This window comes from Monodon monoceros, unplaced genomic scaffold, assembly GCF_005190385.1.
Source record: "Monodon monoceros isolate NGI ecotype Baffin Bay Population unplaced genomic scaffold, NGI_Narwhal_1 Super_Scaffold_5, whole genome shotgun sequence".
Taxonomy (NCBI): Eukaryota; Metazoa; Chordata; class Mammalia; order Artiodactyla; family Monodontidae; genus Monodon; species Monodon monoceros.
This window is the reverse complement of record NW_021703782.1, coordinates 89,573,389-89,599,575: the sequence shown is the minus strand read 5'-3', so window position 1 is coordinate 89,599,575 and position 26,187 is coordinate 89,573,389. Positions and strand designations below refer to the sequence as shown.

At 45.7% G+C, this 26,187-nt stretch overlaps 1 protein-coding gene across 5 annotated transcripts in view; it reads left to right on the top strand.

Annotated features, from left to right (window-relative positions):
• PTPN3 (protein tyrosine phosphatase non-receptor type 3) overlaps positions 1–26,187 on the top strand; it is a 110,094-nt gene that overhangs the window by 55,646 nt on the left and 28,261 nt on the right. For 4 of the 5 annotated variants that reach the window (XM_029202847.1, XM_029202849.1, XM_029202846.1 and 1 more), the window contains 11 exons: positions 989–1,076; positions 3,934–4,022; positions 5,177–5,240; positions 6,604–6,776; positions 9,821–9,955; positions 12,542–12,718; positions 18,414–18,509; positions 21,066–21,252; positions 21,419–21,493; positions 22,764–22,820; positions 24,087–24,243. In XM_029202847.1, coding sequence (XP_029058680.1) covers positions 989–1,076; positions 3,934–4,022; positions 5,177–5,240; positions 6,604–6,776; positions 9,821–9,955; positions 12,542–12,718; positions 18,414–18,509; positions 21,066–21,252; positions 21,419–21,493; positions 22,764–22,820; positions 24,087–24,243 — 1,298 coding nt within the window. The remainder of the gene's footprint in view (positions 1–988; positions 1,077–3,933; positions 4,023–5,176; positions 5,241–6,603; positions 6,777–9,820; positions 9,956–12,541; positions 12,719–18,413; positions 18,510–21,065; positions 21,253–21,418; positions 21,494–22,763; positions 22,821–24,086; positions 24,244–26,187) is intronic. The other variant, XM_029202848.1, reaches the window with a different exon arrangement.

Sequence of the window (26,187 nt, the reverse complement as noted above, 5' to 3'; positions counted from 1 at the left end):
AATATATCTGGCATTACTAGCATTTCTGTAAAGTGTGAAATCCTGTGAGAGTTCAGGATAATTTGCTGTGTTCTTTTTCAGGATGTCATTGAAATCCGTTAGTTCCTGGAGGAAATGCCCATTTTAAATCTGACTGCCCCACAGATTGACCCTACCAGGCAAACCTTTTAACAGGTTCCCATATTTAATGAAACGAGCCGTTCCTTCAGGTGGTTTTGAATAGACAGGCAGACAGACATAGGTGCTGACAGGCTGGGTGAATCCCCGTCCTCTCTGGGTTCAGTTGGGAAAACCACCTTCCTTCCAGAAGGGAGCACCACCCTTCCGCAGCTGCCTCGGGCCAAGCCTCCACTCCAGCAGATTCGCCCAATTCTGGCCTCCTCTTCCCTTGCCTCCTTTCACTTAAAGCTGCAGTGGCTCCGTTCAGTCCAGGTCAAATAAGGGCCACCCTGACCGAGAAGGCCAGGTCTCAAGGGACCTTACATTCTCAGGAAGGCCATAGAAACAAAGGCCTAAGCAACCAGTGTCCCTTCAAAAAGGCACTGCCAATCCTCTCCCAGAATTGCTGTCCAGGCAGGAGCCAGCATCCTAAAATAGTACAGTGACGTTTGGAAGTTTGAGGCTGCTGCTAAAAGGATAGATAAAGGCAGAAAGACCTAAAGAGCACGTACTACTTTAGGGACTTGGAAAAGGTAGGGTGGGAATTCCAGAAGGTGACAGTCTTTATCTCTGAATATTGAGAACCTACTAAATGTGAGGTAGTTTTTAATAGAGGAACAAGAGGGCTAGATGAAGTCATATTCAGTGGACAAGAAGAAAAACGTGGTTTACTAGCATTTGGGTTTTGATTGTTTAAGATGAAAAACATAAGGCATTTAATAACCTCATAGTAATGGTATCAATATTTTTAGCTTTTTATTAATTTTAAAAATTGGAGTTAAGATTCTGTTTACTGGGTGAACTCTGCATCTTCTGTGTGCCTTTGCAGTGGGCTGAAACAGTCGGAAGCAGAATCTTGCTTTATCAACATAGCACGGACCCTCGACTTCTATGGAGTGGAGCTGCACAGTGGTAGGGTAGGTACCCTCAGCATGGTGTAGTTCAAAAGTTATTTTTATTTTAATTTCTGAACATCTGAAAGCTTCTTTGAAACTATCTCTTTTCCAGTATAATAAAAAGACCTTTTTTTTTTTTTCTTAAAGATACCTGAAAGGTTTATAAAGTAATATTGAGTTTTGCTGGTTATTTATCCACTTGGATTTTTTCGTGTTTGCTGTCATACTTGAAGGCTTTTTACTTTGGGGGGGGTCACAGGGGTTAGAAACAAGGAATTTTTGTAAGACCATCTCATGGTTAAAGAGGTGAAAAATGTATAGAGTTCCGTTTTCCAAGGGGCTCTTCAATGAGCCAGGGTTTCTACTATTTAATCTCAGTGCTGCTCAAATTAGAGCTAATTATGTACTCAAATATGCTAGTTTTCTATTATGATGGCATGTTTATGAAAATCAAGTATTTTGAATTGGTTGTGACTTTTTAAACAAAACTGAGGAGTATCTATCATCTGTTGAGCCGTTTCTAACTGCCAGACACAGTCCCTATTTACTTCCCACTGCAATGCCATGGGGTAAGTGTTGTCGTTTCCTCCATTTTACAGATGGAGAAACTGATACTCAGGGACTTATCACAGGTCAGGTAGTACATAAGTAATGGCTTCAGTGTGTGACCCCAGCACCGTCTAATTGACATCTGACCTTTACATTTTCTACCTGTAATTGGGCCACATCATATCCAGAGGAAGCAAATATTGGTTGAACACCTAGTCCATACTAGCCATTGTTCCAGATGCTTTCATATGTGACCATAAGGTCTCATTTAAAGATTGTAGCAGCCTTGGGAAATGTGTTCTAATCACCCCCATTTTACAGGTGAGAAAACTGAGGCTCAGGGAAGTTGAGAAAATTACCAAAGTTTACATTTAAATAATATTTTTGCAATTCGTAGAAACACTTTCATTTCTTTTCTCTTACTTCAATCCCCTAACTGTGCAGTGTACAGGATATAACATAGGTAATAAAGTAGGAAAAAGACACGGATCTTACAAAACATCATCTTTGGGACTTGACTTAATTTTTATTCCACTTGCAAATACTGTTTTGTCTGGTAGAACGTTGTGGAGCCCTTTCTTCAATGGTGAAGTGGGCTTTACATCTGCCTGAGTTGATCTGTGCTCCCCCCACCCCCAGGGTCTCATGAAGGTCCTGATGCCAGTTGATTACCTGTCTGCCTGACACCCCCGTGGTATCAGAGGGAGTTGGGTTACCCTTGGCTGTGCTGCATCAACCAAAACCCCCTGAAAATCAGTAACTTGATATCACAGAGCTTATTTCTCAGTAGTTCAAAGGCTGTATGGGTCCCGGTGGCTCTCCAGGGCAGCGCTCCTCCGTGCAGTGATTCAGCAGCCTAGGCTGCTTCTGTCTGGTGGCTTCACCATCTTCACATGTGGCCTCATGCTTGTCCCAAGGGAAGAGGAAGTCGGAGGGCTGCACACCAGCTCTTAAATGATTCGGCCCGGAGGGGACTCATCACTTCTGCTCGTTGTTCATCAGCCAATGAACTGTTGAGCAAAGCTGTTCCTCAGCTAATCATACAGTCCTGCTCCGCAAGCTGGGAGGTTTGGAGATGGGCACGGCAATTGAGCGAACAGTGACTGTCCATGCTACCGTGATGGCCACAGAACCAGGAGATTTGAGACCCACGTCACTGGCCCACACAAAGCATTCATTTATTTCCTCATTCTGCACTTGAGTTTTATTTTGTTTGCTAATTTTCTGTCCCACTTGCTTAATATTTCCCTATATTCTGATCCCGAGTATCACGTTTAATGCAACCCTGGTTTTCAACTTGCCAATTTGGTTTTGCTTTAAGCATGTGATTTCATTTGGGTGCCCAATAGTGATTACTCTCTGGACTTTCCACAACGGGAGAAGCAGTGTTTGCTTTGGCCAGTTTCTCCCACTCCCCGTGTTCACATCACTGTTCATAAATGATTTGTCCCACTATCTCTTGAGAGGTGAAGGGGATGAACGTTTTTTATACCTACCGCATGCCAATACGTTCTTATATTCTCTAAGTTCAGCTTGATAAGACTCTTTGAGGTGGGCTCGACAGTCCTTATTGTACAAAAGGAAAAACTGAGGCCAGTAGCCCAAACCAACACAGCTAGTAAGCGGCAAACCTAAGGTTCACATCCAGTGGTAACTCTGCCCCTTCTTTAAAATTACGAGTATCTGATTGGGTAAGTAGGGATGTAGATGACTCAAGGGAAGGCACTGTTTATTTTAAAATTTTCATTCTCAAATGGATTTAATGGCCTACATCTTGTAGTCGCTGTATCTTCCTTTTATTACCTTCATTATCTATGGCAATGCCTAGCACATGGGCTCTTAATAAATGTTGACTATATTGGACTTATAAGCCATATTTTATTTTTCATTGGGTTTAGAATCAGCAGTTCTACACTCCATATTAATAGCTAAAGCCTTTTCAGTGATGGGAGTTGAGATTTGTTTAAAGCTGTGCGGGGGACGAGGCTTTTCTGATTTCAATATGGTGTCTGATACTAATTGTTGAAGATGTAGAGGCAAATGTTCATTTCTATGATTCTGTGGAATGAGTGAGCTTGCCTGGTGGTAACTTTGTAAACTGGCAGAACCCAGGTGTTGCTGTCAGGCAATGTATTTTCACCTTAGAAGAATTTGGTGCTAAGTACTTGGATCTTAAGTATCTGTTAAGAGGAGATTTTTACCTGTTTTCTGTCATTTTCCTTTTGGAGCTTACATGTAGTGCTATTTATAAAAGCGTGGGTGCTTAAGTTACCGGAGGGCATAAGCATGACAGTAACACGCTGTGAATCTGAGATCTTCCTTTTTACAGGATCTGCACAGTTTAGATCTAATGATTGGAATTGCTTCTGTGGGCATTGCTGTGTACCGAAAATATATTTGCACAAGTTTCTATCCTTGGTAAGTGCAAACCGGTTCTAATTATTTTCTGAACCGTGCTTTAAAAATATGCTGAACAAAAGTAATGGTACCTCTAATTTTAAACTTTTCTTTCTAAAGAAGGGACAGAGACTTTCTCCCAAGTTTTTACCTCTGACCTGTACAATTAATCCAGATTCAGTACTTGGGAAAATTAGTTTGGTTTTTATCGCATCCCCTTCTTCCCCAGTCACCCTATGGTTTGGGATACCGTGTGAAACCTGGATAAAAGAACACAAGGCAGGTTTTGGAGTTAAGGAATCCTTCCTGGGTGGCACATTAGCCAGGATTCAGAGAACTTCCTCTGGGCAGGAGCTGTATTTTCAGGGCAGTTCCTTAGTTACTAATTGAAGTTTTATCAAGTGCCCAGTTCTGGTCTAAAAACTCGGGGGATCCAGCAGACTTGAATCCTGACAAATCTGAGAAAGGCAGTGCTGTCCCCACTGTTCAGAAGGGCTCCATGGTGGAGGACTTACGAGCACAAGCTCAGATCCTGGCTGCAAGCATTCCTGGCTTGAATGATCTTGAGCACTTAAGTGCTGTCTCCCAGCCTCAGTTTCCTCATCTGAAAGCTGGGTATAATGATACGTACTTTTCAGGAGTATTGCAAGGCTTAGTAGAGGGGCTGCTTGTAAAGCTTTAAGTATAAAAAATGCTGTTAATGGTGACTATAATTGTGTTACTATGCAAACAATAGAGAGGCTACTTGACACACGGCTATTAAGTGGCTGTTAAGTTTGCGAAGCAGCTGGGACACGGACGCAGGTCCGTGTGTCCTCCTCCTGCTGCTCCACACTGCCCTCAGCTGTCTTCCCCAGGTACACACCAGCCCTAGCAGAGCTGCAGTAATCACAAAAGCAGCTGACAGCAGAGAGCGCATTGCCCATGGTCCTTGTTATTTAAGAGCTACATCATAAACCAGGGGCCCTGATGTGCCACTCAGCTTCAGTCAACTACTTAGTGTTTGGCCGAGGTGATGGGGCCACCATCCGTTCTGCGCTGAAGCAAAGTCTAGGAAGCCGAGAGCCCCCAGCCATCATGATCGTGGACTAGAGAACACATGCCGAGAGGCGCCAGCTGCAACCTGGCTGCTCCCTGATGTGCTTCTTTTGTGTTGTGTTTTACTTTTTTTGCAGGGTGAACATTCTAAAAATTTCTTTCAAAAGGAAAAAATTCTTTATACATCAGCGACAAAAACAGGTGAGTTGTACCTATGCTTGCTTTGGTTCTTGTGTTTTTAGCCAGTTCAGCTCTTAGTCCTTCAGCAGGTGAAGGAATTTGTCGTACGTGTAACAGGGAAGAAAGAGCATTGCAAACTGTGGAAAGAAAGTGGGCATCAGGATCCGGTGGGCCCCGCAGTCTTCTATGTAATTCACTCTGCTTATCTGGCTGAGGAAGTCACTTGCTTTGCAGTCAGAGACATTGGGTTCAGGTCCTAGCTCTTCCACTCACCAGTTGGGCGGGTTACTTAACCTCCTGTAGTCTGAGTTACAGGAATGCAACAATGCCCAGTTCTCAGGGAATCATCAGATTTAGATAGAAGTGCCATTGGTCAAAGCACCTGGCCGAGCCCACTGCAGAGTAGCAATAAAAGTCAGCGAGGTCAGTTCCTTCCCTTGATGTGTTTAAAATGCACGGTGGCCTTGCGTATATGTCTCATAGGAGGAGTCTGCAGCTCTCCAGATAACTCAGTTTGGTTTTCCACATGGAGAAGAGCAACTTAGAGGTGAGAGAACCCACAGCTAGTGAAGTGGAGGAGCTGGAATTTGAACCGGTCGTTATGAATCTGAGATGCCCGCTCTTCCCACGACACCGCACTCTGTCTTGTCAGGCTGCATATTTTTCACTTACTGTCACTACGTCATTTCCCAATTTTCCAAAGATAACATGTACCTAAAATGGCTCCACATCACAATAAACTCTTAGGGCTGAGAGCACTAAAGCTCAGAGAAAACTAGGACTAGAATCTGGGTCTCCCGAGCCCCAGATGCGAAATTCAAGGTGCCGTAAAAATGCACAGGATGGTCATTTAACATGAGAACAGAAAACCTGAACTCAGGTAGAATGGAGGTAGAGCAAATGATCAAAATGATTATTATAAGCGAGCACTAGATCTGACTCTCTTTGTGGAAAGCAAATAGAGAAACCCAAAGCATTATAAGATTCCTGTCATTTGATAGGTGAAAGATGATTTCTTCAGGGGAGAGATTTTTCCCAGAGCTAAATTTTGAAAGGAATGTATCAGACAGCCCTTATCCGGTTGCTCCAAATATATCCGACCTAGAAATGTAGGCAGGTGTGAAATGAAAGCGTTCATGAAAGACCATGGATGATGATGAAGGGTAGACTCTGGGCGTCTTTATTACCACGTTCATAAGGATGGGTAACAAATCCTGCTGCTGAATATTCTTAGAACCCTGTTTCTGTGGCCTAAGGAATTTTGAAACCGGTTTTCTGCTGTGCATTGTCTCTTACTTGATAACCACCGATGTGGGCATAGAATGCTTGAGACCCTGCTCCTACATCTGTGTAGATGAAATCTCTACTGTGTTTTTCCTCCCAGACTGAATCCAGGGAACACATAGTGGCCTTCAACATGTTAAATTACCGATCTTGCAAAAACTTATGGAAATCCTGTGTCGAGCACCATACATTCTTTCAGGCAAAGAAGCTACTACCTCAGGAAAAGAATGTTCTGTCTCAGTACTGGACTCTGGGCTCTAGGAACCCCAAAAAGTGAGTATATGCTTTAGGGACAGTCTCCACGCTAGGCTGAGAAATAAACATGTCCTGGTCACCCCTGGGGAGTAAACATCCTCGGGGGAGGGACGTCTTTGCCCAGGGGCCCCAGGCCCTGGGGCCAGAGCTGCTGGTGGGTCTAGAACCATGGGTGAAAGTCTGCTGGGGCCGCAGTGTGTCTTTCCACACACGCAGGCACTTCTCCTATTCCTGTCACTTGCTTCTGCCTGCTCAACTCTGTAACACTCAGAGCCCCCAAGCAGCCAGCATTGGAACAGCTAGCTCCGTCATGTCACGCCAAGGGAAGCACAAGGCTGTGACTAAGGGTCATCTTGGTGCCATTAAGACAGCCTCTCCCACTGAACAGCAATTCCATAAGACGCTCTATAATAACGAATGAGCAGAAATAAAGATTTCCAGAGTCAGGTGACTTTTTGGCATATACTACATCCAGCAATCACAAGATAGTAACAGTAATAATTACGGTCGACGACTACTGAGTGCTTACTTTGTTCCATGCACATACTTCGTTACGCTTCATTCTTTTTTTTTTACATGTTTAATTCTTACAGCAATTCCATGTGTGCTATTATCCGTAGGAATGATATTTAAAATACTTAATGACTAGTAAATAAATCTATACATTTTAAACTTTTAGATTACAGTGTGTTCTCATGCAGTTTATATTTTTGTATATGTTTTTATTCTAAGATGTAGAATACAAGATGTATTATAAATACTTGCCTTCTAAATATAAGATGTAGCAGAAATTCCATATCAAATTATTTTCTAAATTGGTTGGAAAAGTTATTTTTGTGATTTTTATTTTAACTGATACGGCTGTTACTAAAACTGGTGCCCCTGTCTGAGCCATTATCTGATATGTGGGACTGTATCAGACTATTCCAGTGACTTTCCTATTACATGGTAATCAGTTGATAGCTTTCTCAATTGAATAAGTAGTAAATGTCTGTTAGTATCAGTGATAATATTGATATTTATGGTGCTAAGTGCGCTAAGCTTCTGATGAACCAAGAGCAAATATATTTTCCAAGATTTTGTCTTCTAATACTGTCCAGTATTTTTACACATTCAGTAGCTCTATTCTGAACATGCCGTAAACATAACTTGCTGGAATGTAGCATTTACTTTAGTTGGACTTAATCCTCTTGGTGAGCTGAGAAGTGGCATTGAGAGCAACTAAAAGCTTGGACTGTCTTACAGAAGGCTGGGTTAAAATCTGATCTACATCAGTTTTAATTTAATTTGCTTCTTCAATTTCTTCATCTGTAAAATGCAAACAACACGGAAGATTTTTTGTTTGTTTGTTTCTCCATTGTGGCAGAAAAAACTACCCCTGTTTTGGTGGCTTAAAGCAGTAACCATTATATTATATCTCAAGATCTTGTGGGTCAGGCATTCGGGAAGGGCGTGGCCAGATGATCCTTCCTCTCCGTGCAGTATGTAGACTAGGGTTTCTCAGTGAGATGCAGCTGGTGGACGGGCTGGGCTGAGGGTCCGGGACCACTTCTCTCCCACACCGGGTGCCTTTGATGGAATGATCAGAAGGCTGGACTCATCTAGACCCCCACCCTCTCTGTGTGTTCTCAGAGCCTCTCACAGGGTAGTTGGATTTCTTACACAGAGGCTCAGGACTGCAAGAGCCTAAGGCAGAGGTGGCCGGTCATTTTAAAGGCTAGGCCCATACCTGGCACAGCTACTCTTGGTCAAAGCAGTCACAGGCCAGCCTGGGTTCAAGAGTCAGAGAACTTGCAGCCATTTTTAATCTGCCACTAGGGGTCACTTGGGACATGGTGGGTGGCTCAGTGGCCACAGGTCAGCAGTTCTTGACCACCAATACCAGCTTCAGCATACTGGCAAATCTCATCCCTCATTCTCTCCATTTCATAGATGGAGAAACTGAGGCTTAGGTTACGTGATTTGCCCAACCCCTAGAGATACCGCTATACATTTGCATATTGGGCCCTCTGAAACTTATTCGGTATTTTCCAAGCTTATGGGACAGTGGATCACTTCTTTTTCCAAAGAGTACCTATTAATAACCTGTGACGCATACTTTGGGGAGCTGCTACATTAAACCTTTGAATCAACCAGCTTGCTCCCCTCATTCCGATGATGTGCTCTCAATCAACGGTAATTTGGTTTCTGATGTAGATTCTCGTGGTGATGCTTCTGTGAGCATTTTGATCAGGGTGACAACCGTACTTCTCATTGAAAATTAGTACATTGATATTCTAGAGGGTGTGCTTCGTGTTACCTATGTTCTTGTGGTTTTTCTGTCCTGTTTTTTTGTTGGGTTGATGGTTTTAGGCTACAAGGAATTGCGTGGAATGTTTTAATGAGACATTAAAACATTGTTTAAAATTTAGAAATGCCAGAACTGAGTTTCCCCAAAACTGGCTTCAAACTCCATCCTCTCAAATAATTCATTCTCTGAAGGGTCTAGAGAGCTGAGATTTAAATTCTCTAGGTATAAATAAAATTTGAAAGTAACCTTCAGGGTGGCACATTCAGAGAACATGGCCTGAAACTCTGCTGTCTAAGCATATTTTCTCAGGTCTGCTCTTAAAGAGTTCTGAGTGATTTACAGTGACGGTCTCTGCCAGCTAGGATGACAAAGGACACTGGGAAGCATGGTTAATGTTTGTACTCATGCCAGTGTGAGTAAAGTGAGCATTCCTTGAAGTTACTTGAACTGTATTTCAATGTTAATCCTGAAATTCCTTCTATCTGGTAAGGCTTGGTTATATTCTGAAAGCAGTTTTGTTGGTTGAAATAGTAAGGGCAAGAAAATATTTTTTCACCCGAAGAGAAGAAATCACATAAGGAAAAGCTAGGACAGAAAGGAATCCCTTCTGACCCGTGTACCTCCACTCCTGGTAACCTCTGCTGGGGTCATCAAGGTGTTAACCAGTCATCCGTCAGGGAGGGAGTGTGTGTAGACATGTTTCACTTATGCTGTCACTTCTTTCTCGTTGAATATGTCAGTGTAGAAAGTGAACCTACATCTGGTTTTTCAGGTCTGTAAATAACCAGTATTGCAAAAAAGTGATTGGAGGGATGGTCTGGAACCCGGCCATGCAGAGATCTTTATCAGTGGAACATTTAGAAACCAAGAGTCTACCGTCTCGGTCTCCTCCTATTACTCCCAACTGGTATGTCTTCCTTTTTTGGTATTACCTACCAGTAAACACTTTACTTCTTTTAAAAACTCAATAAAAATAAAAACATAACTACAGGTGGCCTATGGTCAGAGTTTACATTTGCATGTTTGTTGCAGAAGTAACTATTTTTGTGAAATGCACAAGTCTAGCTAAACATTTTCTTTAGTGTATGACGCTGGGATGTTCTTTTTTAAAAAGTTATTTGGTCTAAATAAATTTGAGCACTGCAGCTTACTGAAATGCTGCTCTTGAAATTAGCATATTCAGGTTTTGAGAAGTCCTGTGATAAAGAAGCATGTTTAACTTTATTTAATCTCACATTTCCCATAATGTCAAACAAAATAAACTTTGAGAAAACATAGTAAAGGTATGTAATACAACTGATGTAAGGACGTGTGACCCTCAGCAACAGTAGCAAATGCACATAGGAAAGTAGCCTGCCAACTTTTAAGATGATGGACTCAGCTTAAAAAGAAGGAAGTGGCAGGGCTTCCCTTGTGGTGCAGTGGTTGAGAGTCCGCCTGCCGATGCAGGGGACACGGGTTCGTGCCCCGGTCCGGGAAGATCCCACATGCCGTGGAGCGGCTGGACCCGTGAGCCATGGCCGCTGAGCCTGCGCGTCCAGATCCTGCGCTCCTCAACGGGAGAGGCCACGACAGTGAGAGGCCCGCGTACCGCAAAAAAAAAAAAAAAAAAAAAGAAGGAAGTGGCAGTTTGGCAAAGTGGGAAGGGCACTGGGTTTGTAACTGGAAGACCCGGACTCAGATTTTGACTCTCCTGTTCGTTAACAAGTTTGTTTACCTCTGTGGTCTCAGTCTTTCCATCTGTAAAGGGATTGAATGACATAATGTACAAGTGCTTTGTAAGCTATACAAAAAGGATCAGGTAGAATTATTATTGTTGTTTTTGTTATTGTTGTTATTGTTATTTTATTATAATGTTCCTCAAAGACATCAGGCCATTTTGTGAATGGCTTCAAAAGAGCCAGGCATCATCAGAAGGGGAAACCAAGCCAGGAACATTGCCCCAGCCCCACCCTGAAATAAGGGTATGGCTTTCTGTTCATTGCATGATAGGGTGCACCTGTAAATTCTCAAAGAGTGAGCTACCAGGACTAAGGGGCATTCTAACATGCAGGCCAAAAAAGGAGCTGTTGTGCAGGGCCGCTGGGTAAGGGCCCTCCACTGGGGCCTAATGCTCTGGGCAGGGATGGTGATGGTGTTTAGTGTTGGAAATCATAACATGACTGAATAGATTGGTTCTTGGTTTCCTAGATTTAGGCACTCATCCTACAGTAGTAAATTTATGCTATAACGTGGCAGCTTAATTTGTCTGAAAGTCTCTTAGGCAGCAGTGCCAGGGCCCCAGAACAGAGGCCAGGACAGCGTCCAGGAGAGCAGCTGGAGGTGACGTTGCCACGCCAGTGGACTATAGCTCTTACTGCTATTTATAGGTCCTCTTCTGAGGAATCACAGACCTTTCCACTCTGCTTTGGACACAGTGTTATTGATTATCGGGGCCCAGGGGGATTGCAAATAGTGGAGGCTCTGACAGTCCCAAGGAGAAATGGCTAACAAAGAAGTGGAAGATGGAAAAACAGGGAAAATGAAATTTAGAAAGCTCAGCAGCCTGGGATCACCCACTGCAAGAGCCGATGCCCAGGTGCTGCCCCAGGTGTCACCCCAGGCATCCTGGGGACATTGCTTCATTTGATTCATTTTCAGGAGCCAGGTAGGTACAACTGAGGCTCAGAGAGGTGGTGTGACTTGCCTCATGTCACACAGCTACTGCTGCTATTGGAGGGACAGGGTGGTGCTGGGGCTATGCCCATCTAATACCACATAAGATATAGATAGATATATATATATATTTTTTATTTTTATTTTTTTTTGCGGTACATGGACCCCTCACTGTTGTGGCCTCTCCCGTTGCAGAGCACAGGCTCCGGATGCGCAGGCTCAGTGGCCATGGCTCACGGGCCCAGCCGCTCCGCGGCATGTGGGATCTTCCCGGACCGGGGCACGAACCCGTGTCCCCTGCATCGGCAGGCGGACTCTCAACCACTGCGCCACCAGGGAAGCCCCATAAGAGATACATTTTAAAAAGCAAACATTTCTTCTTGGATCAAGTGAGATTCGCATGAGGGGATGTAGTTGAAATAAGTCTGCTGAAAAACTTACTTTAGCTTCTAAACCCTTACTTGTACCATACAAATGAATCAGAAAAATTGTCTGATGAGCAGTCAATAAAGCCTGTTTACACATTGCGAGCTTGAGTCCTCCTGGAAGAATAACTCCCCCTAAATCAACACTCAATGACTTCCCAGAGAGCAAAAACCAGTCTCATCTGCCCTGTTTACAAAGCTGAGGAGCTGAACCGCTGGGCTAAGAATATCTGGGACCACGTGGCCCTTGGTAGATTCTAGTGTAGTAATGGGTTAACTGGCTCTTAAGTTCCAACAGCATCAGCAAAGGCATCCTTCGAAAGGTCAGAGCACAAAGTTAGATCACTGGTGTCTGATAAAATTCCGAAGTAGAATCTGCTTTCAGCACTTCACACTGAACCTTTCCCCACCAGGCGAAGTCCTCGACTCCGGCACGAAATCCGAAAGCCACGACACTCTTCCGCAGACAACCTTGTGAACGAAATGACGTACATCACTGAAACTGAAGATGTGTTTTACACCTACAAGGGCTCCATGTCCCCTAAAGACAGCGATTCTGAGATTTCTCAGAACCGAAGCCCACACCGAGAGTAAGAAACTTGTGTTCCTCTCTTTCTTTGTGTCTGCTTGTTTGAGCTGTTGAGGAATTTGCTCAGGCCTGATGGCCGTTTAAAAGGAGGCAAGGGCTGGAGCCTGCAGCCAGCTCCCCGGGGTGCTGTCTGCCAGGCCAAGAACATCATCACGCTCTCCCTTCCCCGGCAGGAAGACAGGCTGTGTGCCTGGGGTCAAGAGCTTGCCCTGCTTTTTGTCAACAACAGTGACATACTGTCCACACGCTTGTTAGCTCTCCTGAATAGTGTTCTCGCCAGTTCACGAGCAAAGCCCAGTTTAAGCCATTTCATACTCCAGAGGTTGTAGACATGTTAACTATAGTAGTATTTCTCTCGATTGTCAGAGTTTGACCACTGCAGGATTCCCCATCACTGGAGATGTGCTTATTTTCTAGCTGTCCACAGAAAGCCTTCTCAGAACCACATTATGTCCTCGGGTTTTTGTTCTTTTTGTTTTTAATGAATAGTCAGTATAAAGAAAAAACACTCGGAGAACATCTCTGATTTTCTTTGTTAAATTTTTGTCAAGGACAGTGTGCATCAAATTCTTTTATGTCCCCACTTTCCTTTTTTAATGTGACAAACGCCCTTCACATTTCAAGGTCAGGAGAAAATATGTCTCTCCTAACATACTGGCTTGAGTCCTTTTATTATTCAGTAAGATAATATCTAATTCAGTAGTTCCCTGTTTGACTTGATTACCAGGGAGCTCAGAGCTGCATGCCAGGCTCAATTGCATTAGCTTCCCATAGCTCAGGTTTCTGATCTAGTCCCTACTCTTCCTTCCTTGCTTTATTAATGGGTCTTATTTTTTCTCTTGTTTTAATGAATTCACTGTTCTACCATATCTGCACATTTTAGAGTAAGCGATCTCAAATCATTTTTTTGAAGTGGACAAGACATAGATCGTAAATTAAATGACATAAAGTATTATAGGAATGGATCATCTATTAGGAAGTCAACCATGGTCATTGAGTATCCATTCAGTTAAGTCCCATGCTGTGCCCAAAATATAGAAACATATAATGCTTCCCCTAATAGCAAAGGATTAGCAAGAAGGCACTTCAGTTAATCTGTAAATTTTTACCACTCTAGCTACTAGGATTAAAGCATTAAACGCATCCCGATTGTACTGTAGGCATCACAGGTGAATCACAGATCTCACTTCACACTTAAGTGTGAAGTTGCTACTTCTCTGCTGTCCCTGACCACAGCAAACATAGTTTCCAGCTTTTGTGTTCTTAACACCTCTGATTAAATAATCCTCTGCTCATTATTTCCTTGTGACCTGAGCTTGGATGATGCTTTTGTTGAAACGATCACTATCCCTTGCTCCAACTTGCAGCCTCGCTGAGGTTAGAGTGCAAGGGTGTAAGTTCCTTCGCGTGACGCTGGTTTTGCAGTTCTAGGTCTACAAGGGCAGGAGTGCAGACACGCATGACTTGAGCCAGTTTGAGTCTGTCAGGGGCTGTGTTGCTTTGGTAAACGGAGAAGGAGGGTTTAGGGAACTGACCGAGGGCTCTGGGATGCCCAGTCACACCCTTCGTGTCAGATCCTCCTGCTGTGGTTTGCAAATCCATCATGGAATTGTGGAGCTTCTGGACCTTCCCTGTCCAGTACAGTAGCCACTAGTCATGTGTGGCTATTCAGATTGAAATTATTTAAAATAAAATAAAATTTAAGTTCATTTCCTTAGTCACACAAGCCTCATCTCAAGTGCTAAAGAACCACATAAGTAGTGGCTACCATATTGGACAGCACAGATACAGTACATTTCCAGGTGCTGGCTGGAGGAGAGATGAATTCTGTCCAGTGGTATATGGACGTCTTAAAGGGCTACGCTCACTGCCGAGTCCTGCAGCACACTTTGTACACCCTTTGCTGCTCATTGAGGGAATGTGAAGGTGAATTAGACAAGCCTTTGCTTTCAGGGACCTCCAGGCCAGCTGGGCAAATAGCACATTATCAGCCTTCATCGTCACACTGTGGGGCTCTGTCACTTTGGTGAAAGGAGAACAGAGTTTGGGCAAATGCGGGTTCTGAGAAGCCTGATTACAGGTCCTAGGTCAGATCTTCCTTCTGTGGTCTATAATTCCATCTTCCTTCCCCACCGTGGAATTAGAGCATCTAGAGCTTCACAGGCCAATACAGCCACACACAGATGGCTATTTAAGTTTATTAAAACTCAGCTGAGAATTCACTTCCTCAAGCCCGGTTCGATTTAAGTAATTTCTAGCCCTACTCACCCCTAGGCGTTGCACATCGGCTCTTTCTGAAACTCCTCCGTGAGACATAAAAAGATGTATCATCCTGGGGCACTTTTTATTTTGCAGTGAAATGTTAAAAGTAGCAAATAATGGTGATGCAAACGCAGCCTTCCTTGCCACGTCTTTGCCAGGTGAGCCAACAGTAGATGGCTCACAGAATCGAGTTAGCGGCTGTGCTTTGCAAGTGGGGCGAACAGTTGAAAAAGTTCAGCCCCTAGCACCTCACTTAAGTAGGGGACCCCTTCCTGCTGGCAGGAAGCCACCTTCTGCTGGGTTTTCAGAGGCAGCTGGCCTCCCTGAGAGTCTGGTGGCCCTCCATTGCCCAAGGCAAGAAGGGAAGGTTAGTCTGTACTTGGAGAAAAAACTGCGGTGGTATCTTCAGTGAGCACAGTCGTCCCTCGGCACCCAAGGGGGATTGGTTCTAGGACCCTCACAGATACCAGAATCCATGGATGCTCAAGTCTCTCATGTAAAATGGCTAAGCATGGTTGGCCCTTCGTATCCCCGGATTTAATTCGATCTGTGCTTGGTTGTATCCACAGATACCCAGGGTGGGCTACAGTATTTTCAAAATGTTTAAGAAACATTGGACATGCTTTAGACAACACATTAGTGTGTTAAGAGGCAAAAGGAAGTATCCTGTCAGAAATCAGATGAATAACATCACAGACAGCAAGGAGAGTTCCTTTTAGAAAGAAGAATGAAGTGTAATGTTCTGTACCCGTGTAAACAAGAGGAAGAAAGAGAGAAAGGAAGAAACAGAGCGGTTCGACTTTGGCTCTAAACCTTAGTGGTGCAGTTCAGACTCTGGACATCATCCTAGTGGATAAGTCACCTTGGTTTGTTCCGTATTTATAGCAGCGCAGCAAAGTTTATGGTTAGTTACGAATCCTTGGCAGTTTGCTTTATGCCCGAGTAGGCTGTCCTCTTGTTACTCTCGCAGACATTCTATGTTCCTTTCCTTGCTTCAGAGCCAAGGCCAAGATCTGCAGAGAAGGAAGTTTCCAAAAACAAAAACAACCCACCACCCAGGAAAATGGGAGGGGGTGTTTCCCAAAGGAAAAAAATGACTTTGCAGAGCAGAAGCTGGAGGAAAACAAATTTGAGGGCAGATGAGGGTTGTGTTTGAAGAACTCCTCAGTGAATGGGGCTTGGTGCCATTGTGGTGCCTTTGCTATTTGCTTACTTCCTTCTTTAGAGCCTGCCTTGTTCCAAGGACAGGAGACAGCTGTCGGCTTTTATTTCCAAACTTCTGTACACACAGCAATGTGAATATACTTAAATGCTACTGAACTGTAAACTTGAAAATGGTTAAGATGGTAAATTTTATATTATGTGTATTTCACCACTATTTTTAAAAAATGTTTTTAAATAGCTTCTCTGCATTGGAAGGAACTTTGGGAATCCCCTTCTTCAGCTGCATCACCAGTGTAGGAATTCCCTCTGCCCTGTCACCTGGTCACCCTGCCGGTGATGGGCAGCTCTCCTGCCGTGTGGCAGCCTGTTCTCTAGTTGGACAACCCAGTTGTCCAAGCTGTGTCTCCCCACAGGAGACCAGCCAGCGACAGGGTTTCATTAGGAGTTTTGTGTCCACTTGCCCTGCACCTTGCCTGCACTTCACTTGGTCTTGGGCCACTTACATGTGGACAGCTGACGAATACCTTAAACCCAGCCTGGCCTGATCTCAGCTCATCGTCTTCTGTCCAGCCTGTGGCTCCTCCTATCTTGGTGAGTGGGGCCACATTTCAGAACCACCCAGTGGGCACCGATGGGAACTTCAGGCATCCTCGACAACTCCTTCTCTTCCGCCTGCGTCATCTAGTTTCTCACCTGTTGATTCTCCCTCGTGAACATCCCTTGACCTGGACCCCTCCGCCGTCCACCCCGCACTGCCCCTGTGTAGCCGCCATCGTCTCTCGAAGGGACAGTTGCAATAGTGCCCTAAGTGTCCTCCTGTCTCTAGTCTCTCCTCCTTCCAGACCATCCTTAAAAAGGGTAACAGGATCATTTTCCTGAAATTTATGCCCAAGCATGTCACTCGCCCGCTTAAATGCCCTTTCTGTGCTTTTTCAAAATTTCATGCCTCTGCAAATACCACTGAAGTTTTTTTATATTAGAGTTTTGCCTAAAATGTAGGGCTGGCCAAAAAGTTTGTTCGGGCTCTTCCATAAGATCTTATGGAAAATCCCAAAGGAACTTTTTGGCCCACCCAACACTTTCTTCTTCCCTCTTGACTACCTGTTTAAACTTCTACTGGTTTATCTTTCAGACTCAAGCGCCCCCTCCTCTGTGAAGCCTCTCCTGGCCTCCCACTGTATGCTAGGCATCTGAGCATCTCCATTACAGCATGATGATAATATTTGATTCCTTTTCTATCTTAAACTAGACAGCGAGCTCTTTGAGGGCAGGGATAGAGCCCTGTTCACCTCTCCTTCCCCCAAACCTGGCGTGGTGCCTGGCACTTCATGATATTCCGTGACTACTCTGATGGATGGACAGGTGAATGGGGAGATGGTCACATGAAGCAGGATGTGGCCCTTGGCTAAAGTACAAACAAGCTCCCAAGTTTTTACAGTGGGTACCCCCCCTGCCACTTCCACAGCAGGTCCCCATATCACACAGCATCTAATCTGCACGCCAAGGACTCAGATTTACTGTAACGAGTTTCGGTTACCTGTCTCCTGTGAGCAGGTCCCCATGGTAGGTGCTGCTGCAGGCTATGTGTCAATGAGAAATTCTCATCAAAGAGTTCAAGCATGAATTGACTGAAATTTAACAAGTGCTTTCTTGCCCTTAAGTTATCGCAGCATCTGAGTGGGCAGCCTGGGGACAGGTGCATGACCCTTGATTCCATGAGTGATGAGACGTAGAGCTCAGACAGCGGCATCTCTGACCCACATTCCCTCAGCCACCTCCGCAACTTCTTGAGTGAAGTTTTGATCTCGGGCCCTTGGCATGTATCACAGAGATAAAAGAGTATCACCTGAAGAACGTCTCCATGTCGTAACACCCATACCACGAAGACATGCTTTCTATTACTCGGTGATCCTTATGTCAGGATCCATGTGAGATATCTGGCTTTGTGTTAAGTACACCAGAAGAGGACTAGGCAGAGGACTAGAGTCTCTCCTGACCTCGAGAAGCTCATAGACTCGAGAGAGAAATGCCACGTGGAATGGCCCCTATTCTATCACCACCATAGCTAGTGCCTCCTTGCGGGCGCCCAGGGAGAGCTGTGAAACCCTGAGTGGGAGCACAGCTTTGCTTGGCTAACAGGTTTGTGCGGGGGTGGGGTGGGGGGACGCGGGGGCCTTTGTCATTTTCTAGGGTGTAGAAAAGAATGGTATAAAAAGCATCACCCAGGAAATCCTGCCATTTTAACTGTCTCTAACCTTGCTTCCCTTCAGAGAAATGAACTCTGTCCTGGCTTTTGTTTCCGATGACTACCGCATTTACAGTTCTGAAGCGTCGGCTTCTGAGGGCGAGCACCCGTTTGTCTGCCGGTCAGTCTGTCTGTCTGTCTGTCTCTGCCCCTTTCACCCCAGGGAGCTGGGGTGGCCAGTCCCTCCCTGGCCACTCTGGCTCCCCGACGGCAGTGACGGTCTCCCTTCCGGCCTCAGGAGCAAATCAATTGCTTCAGCTCCCTCCTGCTACCCCTTTCTTGGCCCCTTTCACAGTTACCCACTGAAACCCCAGGGGTTCCCCTCTTCTCTCCGTCCTCACCCACTGGGCTCTCCCTTCGGTTGCACCTCACGTCCTGCCCTGGTAGGGAGGAAGGCCACTTGGTTTGGCGTCTTTACTCCTGGCATCCCTGTGCTGCGTCCATCTGCCACCTTCTTGTTGCTTCCTGTCATTACATGTCCTCCTCGCCATCTGTCTGTCCATCCTCCACACTGAGCGGAGCATTACTGCAGCCTACAGGGAACGTCTGTACACGGTTGATCAGCCAAAAAAATATTGTCATGTTTAATAAATTACCATCTAAGAGTAAGCTCTCCACCCCTACTTAGAAAATAGGATTGGACACATAATGACATTGAATATGTTGTTTTTAGTACTATGGGCTGTTTGGGATAGACCATTACATTTTATACTGAAAAAGAAAAATACTTTAAAACCTTATAAGATGTTATCTAAATTCTATATAATGTAATTCGAAATTCAGAATTTAGAAATTAAATATAATGAATACAGAAATACATTACAGTTTACTGAAAAGTCTGTTGTCTTCTGCTTTGTCACCTTGCTCTTCTGTTTAAATGTCATCACCCTTTCCATCGCTCTCATCTCCAGATTCTTCCAAATGTTTGAAGTATGAATGCTATTTGCGGCTTCACAGTAAAGGTTCAGGTCCACCCCTAGAGCTGGAAATGGCTTTTCCTAAACCTCTTTGGCTTTATCCTGTTTAGCAACTTCCAAGTTTCCCTTTCTGCCACTAGGAGGTGCTCTTATAAACATCAAAACTTAGAAAAGTTGCCCAACTTCGGGAGAATTTTTTTTTTTAGCTTCCTTTTAAGTAAATTAAAGTCTCATTTATTTTCAGTCTGAAAACATACCACTAGTACATAACAAAATATCCTCTCTCTGAAATGCCTTCCCATCCAACTTGAAAACCTTAAGGCCAAACTCTTCTCTTGCAAATAGCTCTACTTCTGTACTGCTCTGTCACTGAATTCTTTTATTCAAATGAATTGAGGCTGTGAATCATTTTGTGTGACTGTGATACAGATTCTATATTTAAAGTAAAGCTAATTTGAACTTGCTAGGAAACAGAAGCACTGCATTAATGAAAACTCCATGGATAAGGACCTGAAATAAAGAGGCAGCAGCAGCTGTCTTTTGTCTGTTTGTTTCACTGAATGTCTGTCTTTGCTCACCTTTCCCATCACTAACCTGGAATGAGATTAGAATATGGAGGAGCCTGTGGAACATGAGGACAACCCCATATTCTGTTGGCTTTTAAAGGCATCTTTTGCTAGGACTGTGGCTCTGGAAGGGGTCTAGTGTGGGTGTGCATGATGCAGAGAAGTTGCGTGTCCTCCACCGTGTTCATCCCTGTGGCCCTGAGAGGTTAGAGAGGAGGGTCTTAGGAGCAGACCTGGTGTGAGGAGAGGAGAGGGGAGAGGTGCTGGGGGAGTCGTGTTCATCAGACTTCTGTCTGTCAGGTGAGGGGAAAGCTGTGTGACCTTGGGCAAGTCACTCAGCGCCTCTTGACCTGTTTCTTCATCTGTGAAATGGGAGTTGAACCAGATGACCACAGAGGTCTTTTCAGTTGTAATAGTCTGTAATTCTCGAAGATAACGCCATCCAGTAGAATTTCCTGCGATGATGGAAATGTCCTGTAACTGCGCTGTCCAATGCAGGAGCCTCTAGCCACGTGTGGCTGTTGAGCATTTTTGAAATGTGACTGGTACAACTGAGGAACTTTCTAATCTTAATTTACTTAAATTTAAATAGCCACATGTGACTAGTGACTGCCATATTGGGCCGCGCAGCTCCAAGATACAAAAGGACTTACATTAGAGGAAAATAAAACGTATAATCTCAGTGGAGGCATTAATGGATGTCACAGGTGAATAATGTAAACTAGGATTCATATAAATTGTCCTGAATATGCCACGTTAGCCCCATTTCCTTTGGGTAGCGAACTGTCCTGTGAAGCAGAGCTATGAGTGGGAGTGAGATGGAAGGGAAAAGCTTTCAAAAGGGATGGAGACGCATGCATCTGGGTGAGCTTCAATAATTAAGCACCAGAGTAGCTGGGCATATTTCCCTATCACCCTTCCAAAGCAGCTGAGTTTTCAGCAGTTCCTGGTACTACCCTGCCCTCCTTCCCCTTTTCCCCAAAACTAAAGGTGATGATCTTTAGGCCAGCTGGGGACATGGGTAGCCAGTGGACTCTGGATGTGCCTGAGCCCTGGGCTTGACCTTTGGAGCTCTTCTAAGGTTCCAAGGATTGGTGACAGCCGCGAGATGCCAGGCCCCAACAGTCAGTAATGTTTGCTCTGATAAAATATTAATCCAGTTATTAAAATATCTCCTCCTTCCCCACGATGAAGGAGTATATCCGAGAACAACCCAGCACAAAGCTGCCTGACCCAGAAGTCATCCAGTTCTGTGTCTCCATCTTCAAATGCTCCAGGCTCCTGTTCCCCAGATGGCGTCGATCAGCAGTTCTTAGAGGACTTCCACAGGGTGACCAAAGGGGGCTCCACCGAGGACTCCAGCCAGTACTACTGTGACAAGGTGCGTGACCCCAGGTGCTGCGGCTGAAGTGGCAGCTGACCCAGCCAGGCCTCCCGTGCAGGGCTGCCTTACGGGCGATTAGGTGGTTATGACTCAAAGAAAATAGCGTATCACCAACCACTGGAGAAAGAAGTGAGATAACTGATGATTTTCTGACGTTCTCCAGAATGATGGTGACGGCTACTTAGTCTTGATCCGCATCACACCAGATGAAGATGGAAAATTTGGATTTAATCTAAAGGTATGTTGTGTGTAATTTATAAGGACATTTGATGCTCTGAAGCAGTCTTTAGATGACTTTTTAACTTCCATTAGAAAAGTGCCACGTACCCAAGGCTGCATAAGGAAATTGGCTCGGACTTCAGAATTGGGAGCTTTTTTTTTGTGGCCATAGTAGCTGCCTCATACCGAGTGCCTGCTCTGTGTACTTATTTATATCACCTTATTGAGTTCTTCTATTAAGTGGTGAAATTGGAATTTTTAAACCCATTTATTTTATTTATTTATTTTTTTTGCGGTACGCGGGCCTCTCACTGCTGTGGCCTCTCCCGTTGCGGAGCACAGGCTCTGGACGCGCAGGCTCAGCGGCCATGGCTCACGGGCCCAGCCGCTCCGTGGCATGTGGGATCTTCCCGGACCGGGGCACGAACCTGCGTCCCCTGCATCGGCAGGCGGACTCTCAACTACTGCGCCACCAGGGAAGCCCTTAAAACCCATTTTATAGGTGCACACTAAGGCTCAGAGAGATGGGAACCCCTCAGCATTGCTAAGAGAGAACAGTGGTTCAAGTGCAGGGCCATCACCCTCCTCTGCCTCCCTCTAGGCAGGCTCTGCAAGCTATGGCCTGCAGGCCAAATCCCCTCTGTTTTTATAAATAAAGTTTTATTGGAACGCAGACACCTCATTCATTTACAAATGGTTTGTGGCTCCTTTGGCACTACGGTGGCAGAGTGGAGAAGTTACGACAGAGCCCTCTGTCCCACAAAGCCAAGATAGGTAATATCTAGCCCTGTACAGAAAAGGTTTACTCTAGAGCAAAGTGAGGGCAGGTGGTCTTTGAGGCCCACCCCGCAGCTGCCATCACGCACTCCTTTCCAATACCCGCAGCCCTGCTGACAGCCTGTTCTCAGAGGTCAAAAGCCCTCACGACATGGGACCTTTCGACAGCTCCTCTCCTCCACTGAAAACCCCCTGTCCATCAGCAGTTAGGGGCTGTGCTTCTGGAGTCCTGCTCCAGGGGATGTTTGCATTTTTTGAAAGGAGGCTGCTTCCTCCAAGTGCATCTTTGGTCTGTGGAAGGTGGGGATAGCAGTGGGAGGCTTCTGAGCAGCCTTCTTTCTGGTTGGCCCACTAGACCCAGGGACCCAGGAACCTTGTCATTCCGAAAGGTGCCAACGCCTGCGATTAGAATAAATTCAAGGGAAGTTTGAGCCCTCCCTTGTGTCAGAGATATCTGCATGTCTTTGTTGCTGTGAACGACTCAAGTGGTTTTTTAATCTACATGTTTACAGGGAGGAGTGGATCAAAAGATGCCTCTTGTGGTATCAAGGATAAACCCAGAGTCACCTGTAAGTAAACATATTCTGTTATTTCCCAGGTGTGCTTTCCCCTACAGGTAACAGATTTCTGTTTCTGTGTCCTGTTTCTTTGTTACTGGTAGCAGAGAGTGTGTGTAAATGCGTACGCACATAGATAGGAAAGAATGGAGGCCGTTTTCCAGAGCCTTGCTGCTCGCTGTGGTCCCCGAAGCTGCAGCACCAGCATCACCTGGGAGCTCATTGGAAATGCAGACTCTCGGGCCCACCCCAGACCTCCTGGACCAGAATCTGCATTTTAACCAGATCCCCGGATGACTGGTGTGCACGTTGAAATGTAAAAGTCCTGCCCGAAAGAAGGAAACTGGGGCTTAGAGTTTGCTGTTCTGCTCGCTCCGAGTGGGCTCACGGCCCCTGTGTCCCTGTCCCTCCCCACCCTCAGCCCTCTGTCTGGGGCTCTAGGCATCTAGGAGGTGATTTGCTTTTGTATAACAGTGAGCACCAAAGGGTCCCTGTGCCTCCTAAGAAGGTGCCTGTTTGGGAGTTTTACTCTTAAGCTTGTGGTTTACCTTTTCTTACTGCTTGTGGCCTCTGTGAGTTAAGAAGCCTTTCATTCCCACACTGTTCAATGCATGGCTTCTCTCCATAATGGCTTCTGCCTTTGGGGTTATGTTTGCAAAGCCTTTCTCCATCACAAGATAGATAAATACTCGCTTTTAGCTGACGAATCATTTTCTTTTTTTTTTTTTTTAACCGGTATACGGGCCTCTCACTGTTGTGGCCTCTCCCGTTGCGGAGCACAGGCTCCGGACACGCAGGCTCAGCGGCCATGGCTCACAGGCCCAGCCGCTCCGCGGCACGTGGGATCTTCCCGGACCGGGGCACGAACCCGTGTCCCCTGCGTCGACAGGCGGACTCTCAACCACTGCGCCACCAGGGAAGCCCTGATGAATCATTTTCTAACCACACATCTAGACAACAAAAGATAGAGGCATTGAAGTCATTATGACATTACAGTAATAAGTGAAGCCTGGCTACCGTAGAGAAATAGCCTCAGTAGTTTTCTTAGCTTTACTCCAAAATGTTTCATAACGCAGGTTCTGAGCAGGACTCCTTTAAAATCCCACTGCCAGCTACCATGTCAACATTGCAGTGGAGGTAAAAATAAAGACGGTAATGCCTGAGGGCGAAGAAGAGAACTTGGTCATGGTCTTAAGTGTCGGGGCTCCAAAAACATCAGGTTCTTACCTTGAGGATTGTGTTATGATAACGGAAGAAACTCGCTCTTCCCCCATGCAGGCGGACACCTGCATTCCTAAGCTGAACGAAGGGGATCAAATCGTGCTAATCAACGGCCGGGACATCTCAGAACACACCCATGACCAAGTGGTGATGTTCATCAAAGCCAGCCGGGAGTCGCACACACGGGAGCTGGCCCTGGTGATCAGGAGGAAAGGTAACAGCCACCTGCGGGAGAGGAGCCTTAGCAAAGAGGGCCTTCCCCAGCCTGTTCCGTGGTTTTGCGATGTTGCACTTATAGCCAACATGGGAAAATCAAGGGCTTTCCCGTGACCACCTGATGGCCGACTTCTCCCTTGAAAAATATGGAGATCTGCCTCCACAGGGCCCCGCCCCTCATGGCCAGTCCTCTGCAGGTAGGCAGTGCCCTCCACCCCTTTATATACTAGGTGTGACCCTCCCCTTCCCCATTCCTCCCAGGCCCAACTCAGCCCACTTCACACAGCCCTCTTAGCTGCCTGGCCCTGTCTGCATTTGCATATTCAACCCTTCCTCAAAGGACCAGGTTACATTTTATTCATGTGCATTTGGTTTTTGTTGCAGAGGCAGTAAGCAGAGTGGGGCAGGAGCCTGGCTGCCTTGGGGCTCTTCGAACTCTGCCTCCTACTGGGTTCAGGGACCTTGAGCAAGTTTCTCACCCAATCTGTGTTTCAGTTTCCTCTAATGTAAAATGAGGATGACATAGTCGCTACCTCCAAGGGTCCCTCGGAAGATTAAATGATACTCATACTGGAAGGCATCAAAGATGCTGCCCAGTACTTGGTGGGCATTTGAAAGGCAACCTCTGTTGAATACAGCTACTATTATCGTTGTTGTCGTTGTTGTCATAAAGCAATAAGCCGAGTCCTCGCATCCTCCTTCCCAGCTCTCAAATACTGCAGGTGAATGAAGTGTGCGACTCAAGCCCTGGCCCCGCATCTCCGTTCTGGCCTCACAGTTGTCGGCACAGCCCACGCCCCCTCATGCCTGCCTTCTCTGTTCCCACCGAAACTCCCAGTGCCAGCTCTCATCCCACCTCCTCCGTGAGGCCCTGCCAGATCTCTCCAGACTCCTACCCACCTCCTCCCACCACCCATCCCCACCAAACCCAGCTCCATGCTCGACACACAGTAGGTGTCACTAGTGACAGTAGCTGATGTCTCTGCAGCACCAGCGAAGTGCCTGCACTGTGTTAATTGCTTTGCGTAATTATCCTCTTCAACTCTTATAATGTTCTCGTAAGGTTGGTATTCTTACCCCCAAATGAGGAAGCCAACCACAGAGAGGTTAAGTAAGTTGCCGTGTGTCTGGTAAGGCCACGTGATAATAGAGAAGGAAGGAATCCAGCGATCGGGAGCAGGCCTCTCCATCACATGAAGTGCCGTGTGACATGCTGGCCAATACGAGGGGCTGGAACGAGAGCATTCCGGCCGGGCCAGGGCGGGAGGGGGTCCTCCACCAACCCATGGCAAAGGGCTGGCGCCTGTGTGAGGTGAGGGAAACAGACGTTTGTAGACGATTAGAGCTTAAAGAGCAGTGCCACTGATTTTCTATCACTGTAATGGTAAGTTCATTTTTAAAATAAACATTCAAGTAAAAAATGAGTTGATAAAAAGAAAAATGGTAGCATAGGGAATAGCAGATAGGACAGAAATCATGAAAATAAGCAGAAGATCTGAGCTTCTGTGGTCAGTGGAAAGAATGTGGTCTTTAGCGTCAGACATGTGGACTGAATTCCCGTGTCCCACCCTGACAGGCTGGGTCACTTTGGACAGCTCTTTTGCCCTGTGAATCAGTGTCCTCATCTGTAAAATGGGAATAAAGACCGCTGGTTCAGAGTTGTGAGGATTCAGTTCAACTATGTGGAAAACACAAAAGTGGTTCCTTTCTTTCTCCTTTCCTGTTATCTTGAAGGCAGTGGGGAGTCATTGAAGGCTCTTGGGTAAGGGAAGTGACTTCTCTTCCTGGGTAGAAAGGGAACATTCAGAGATGATCCCAAAGTTTGAAGTGACTAGACAGAAAGAGGCACGTGAGGCTGGGAAGTATTGTGCGTGGTTGGGGAGAGGGGGTCCTCTGTTTGTTTTTACCCGTATTGAGTCTGATGTGAAGGGAGATTTCCAAA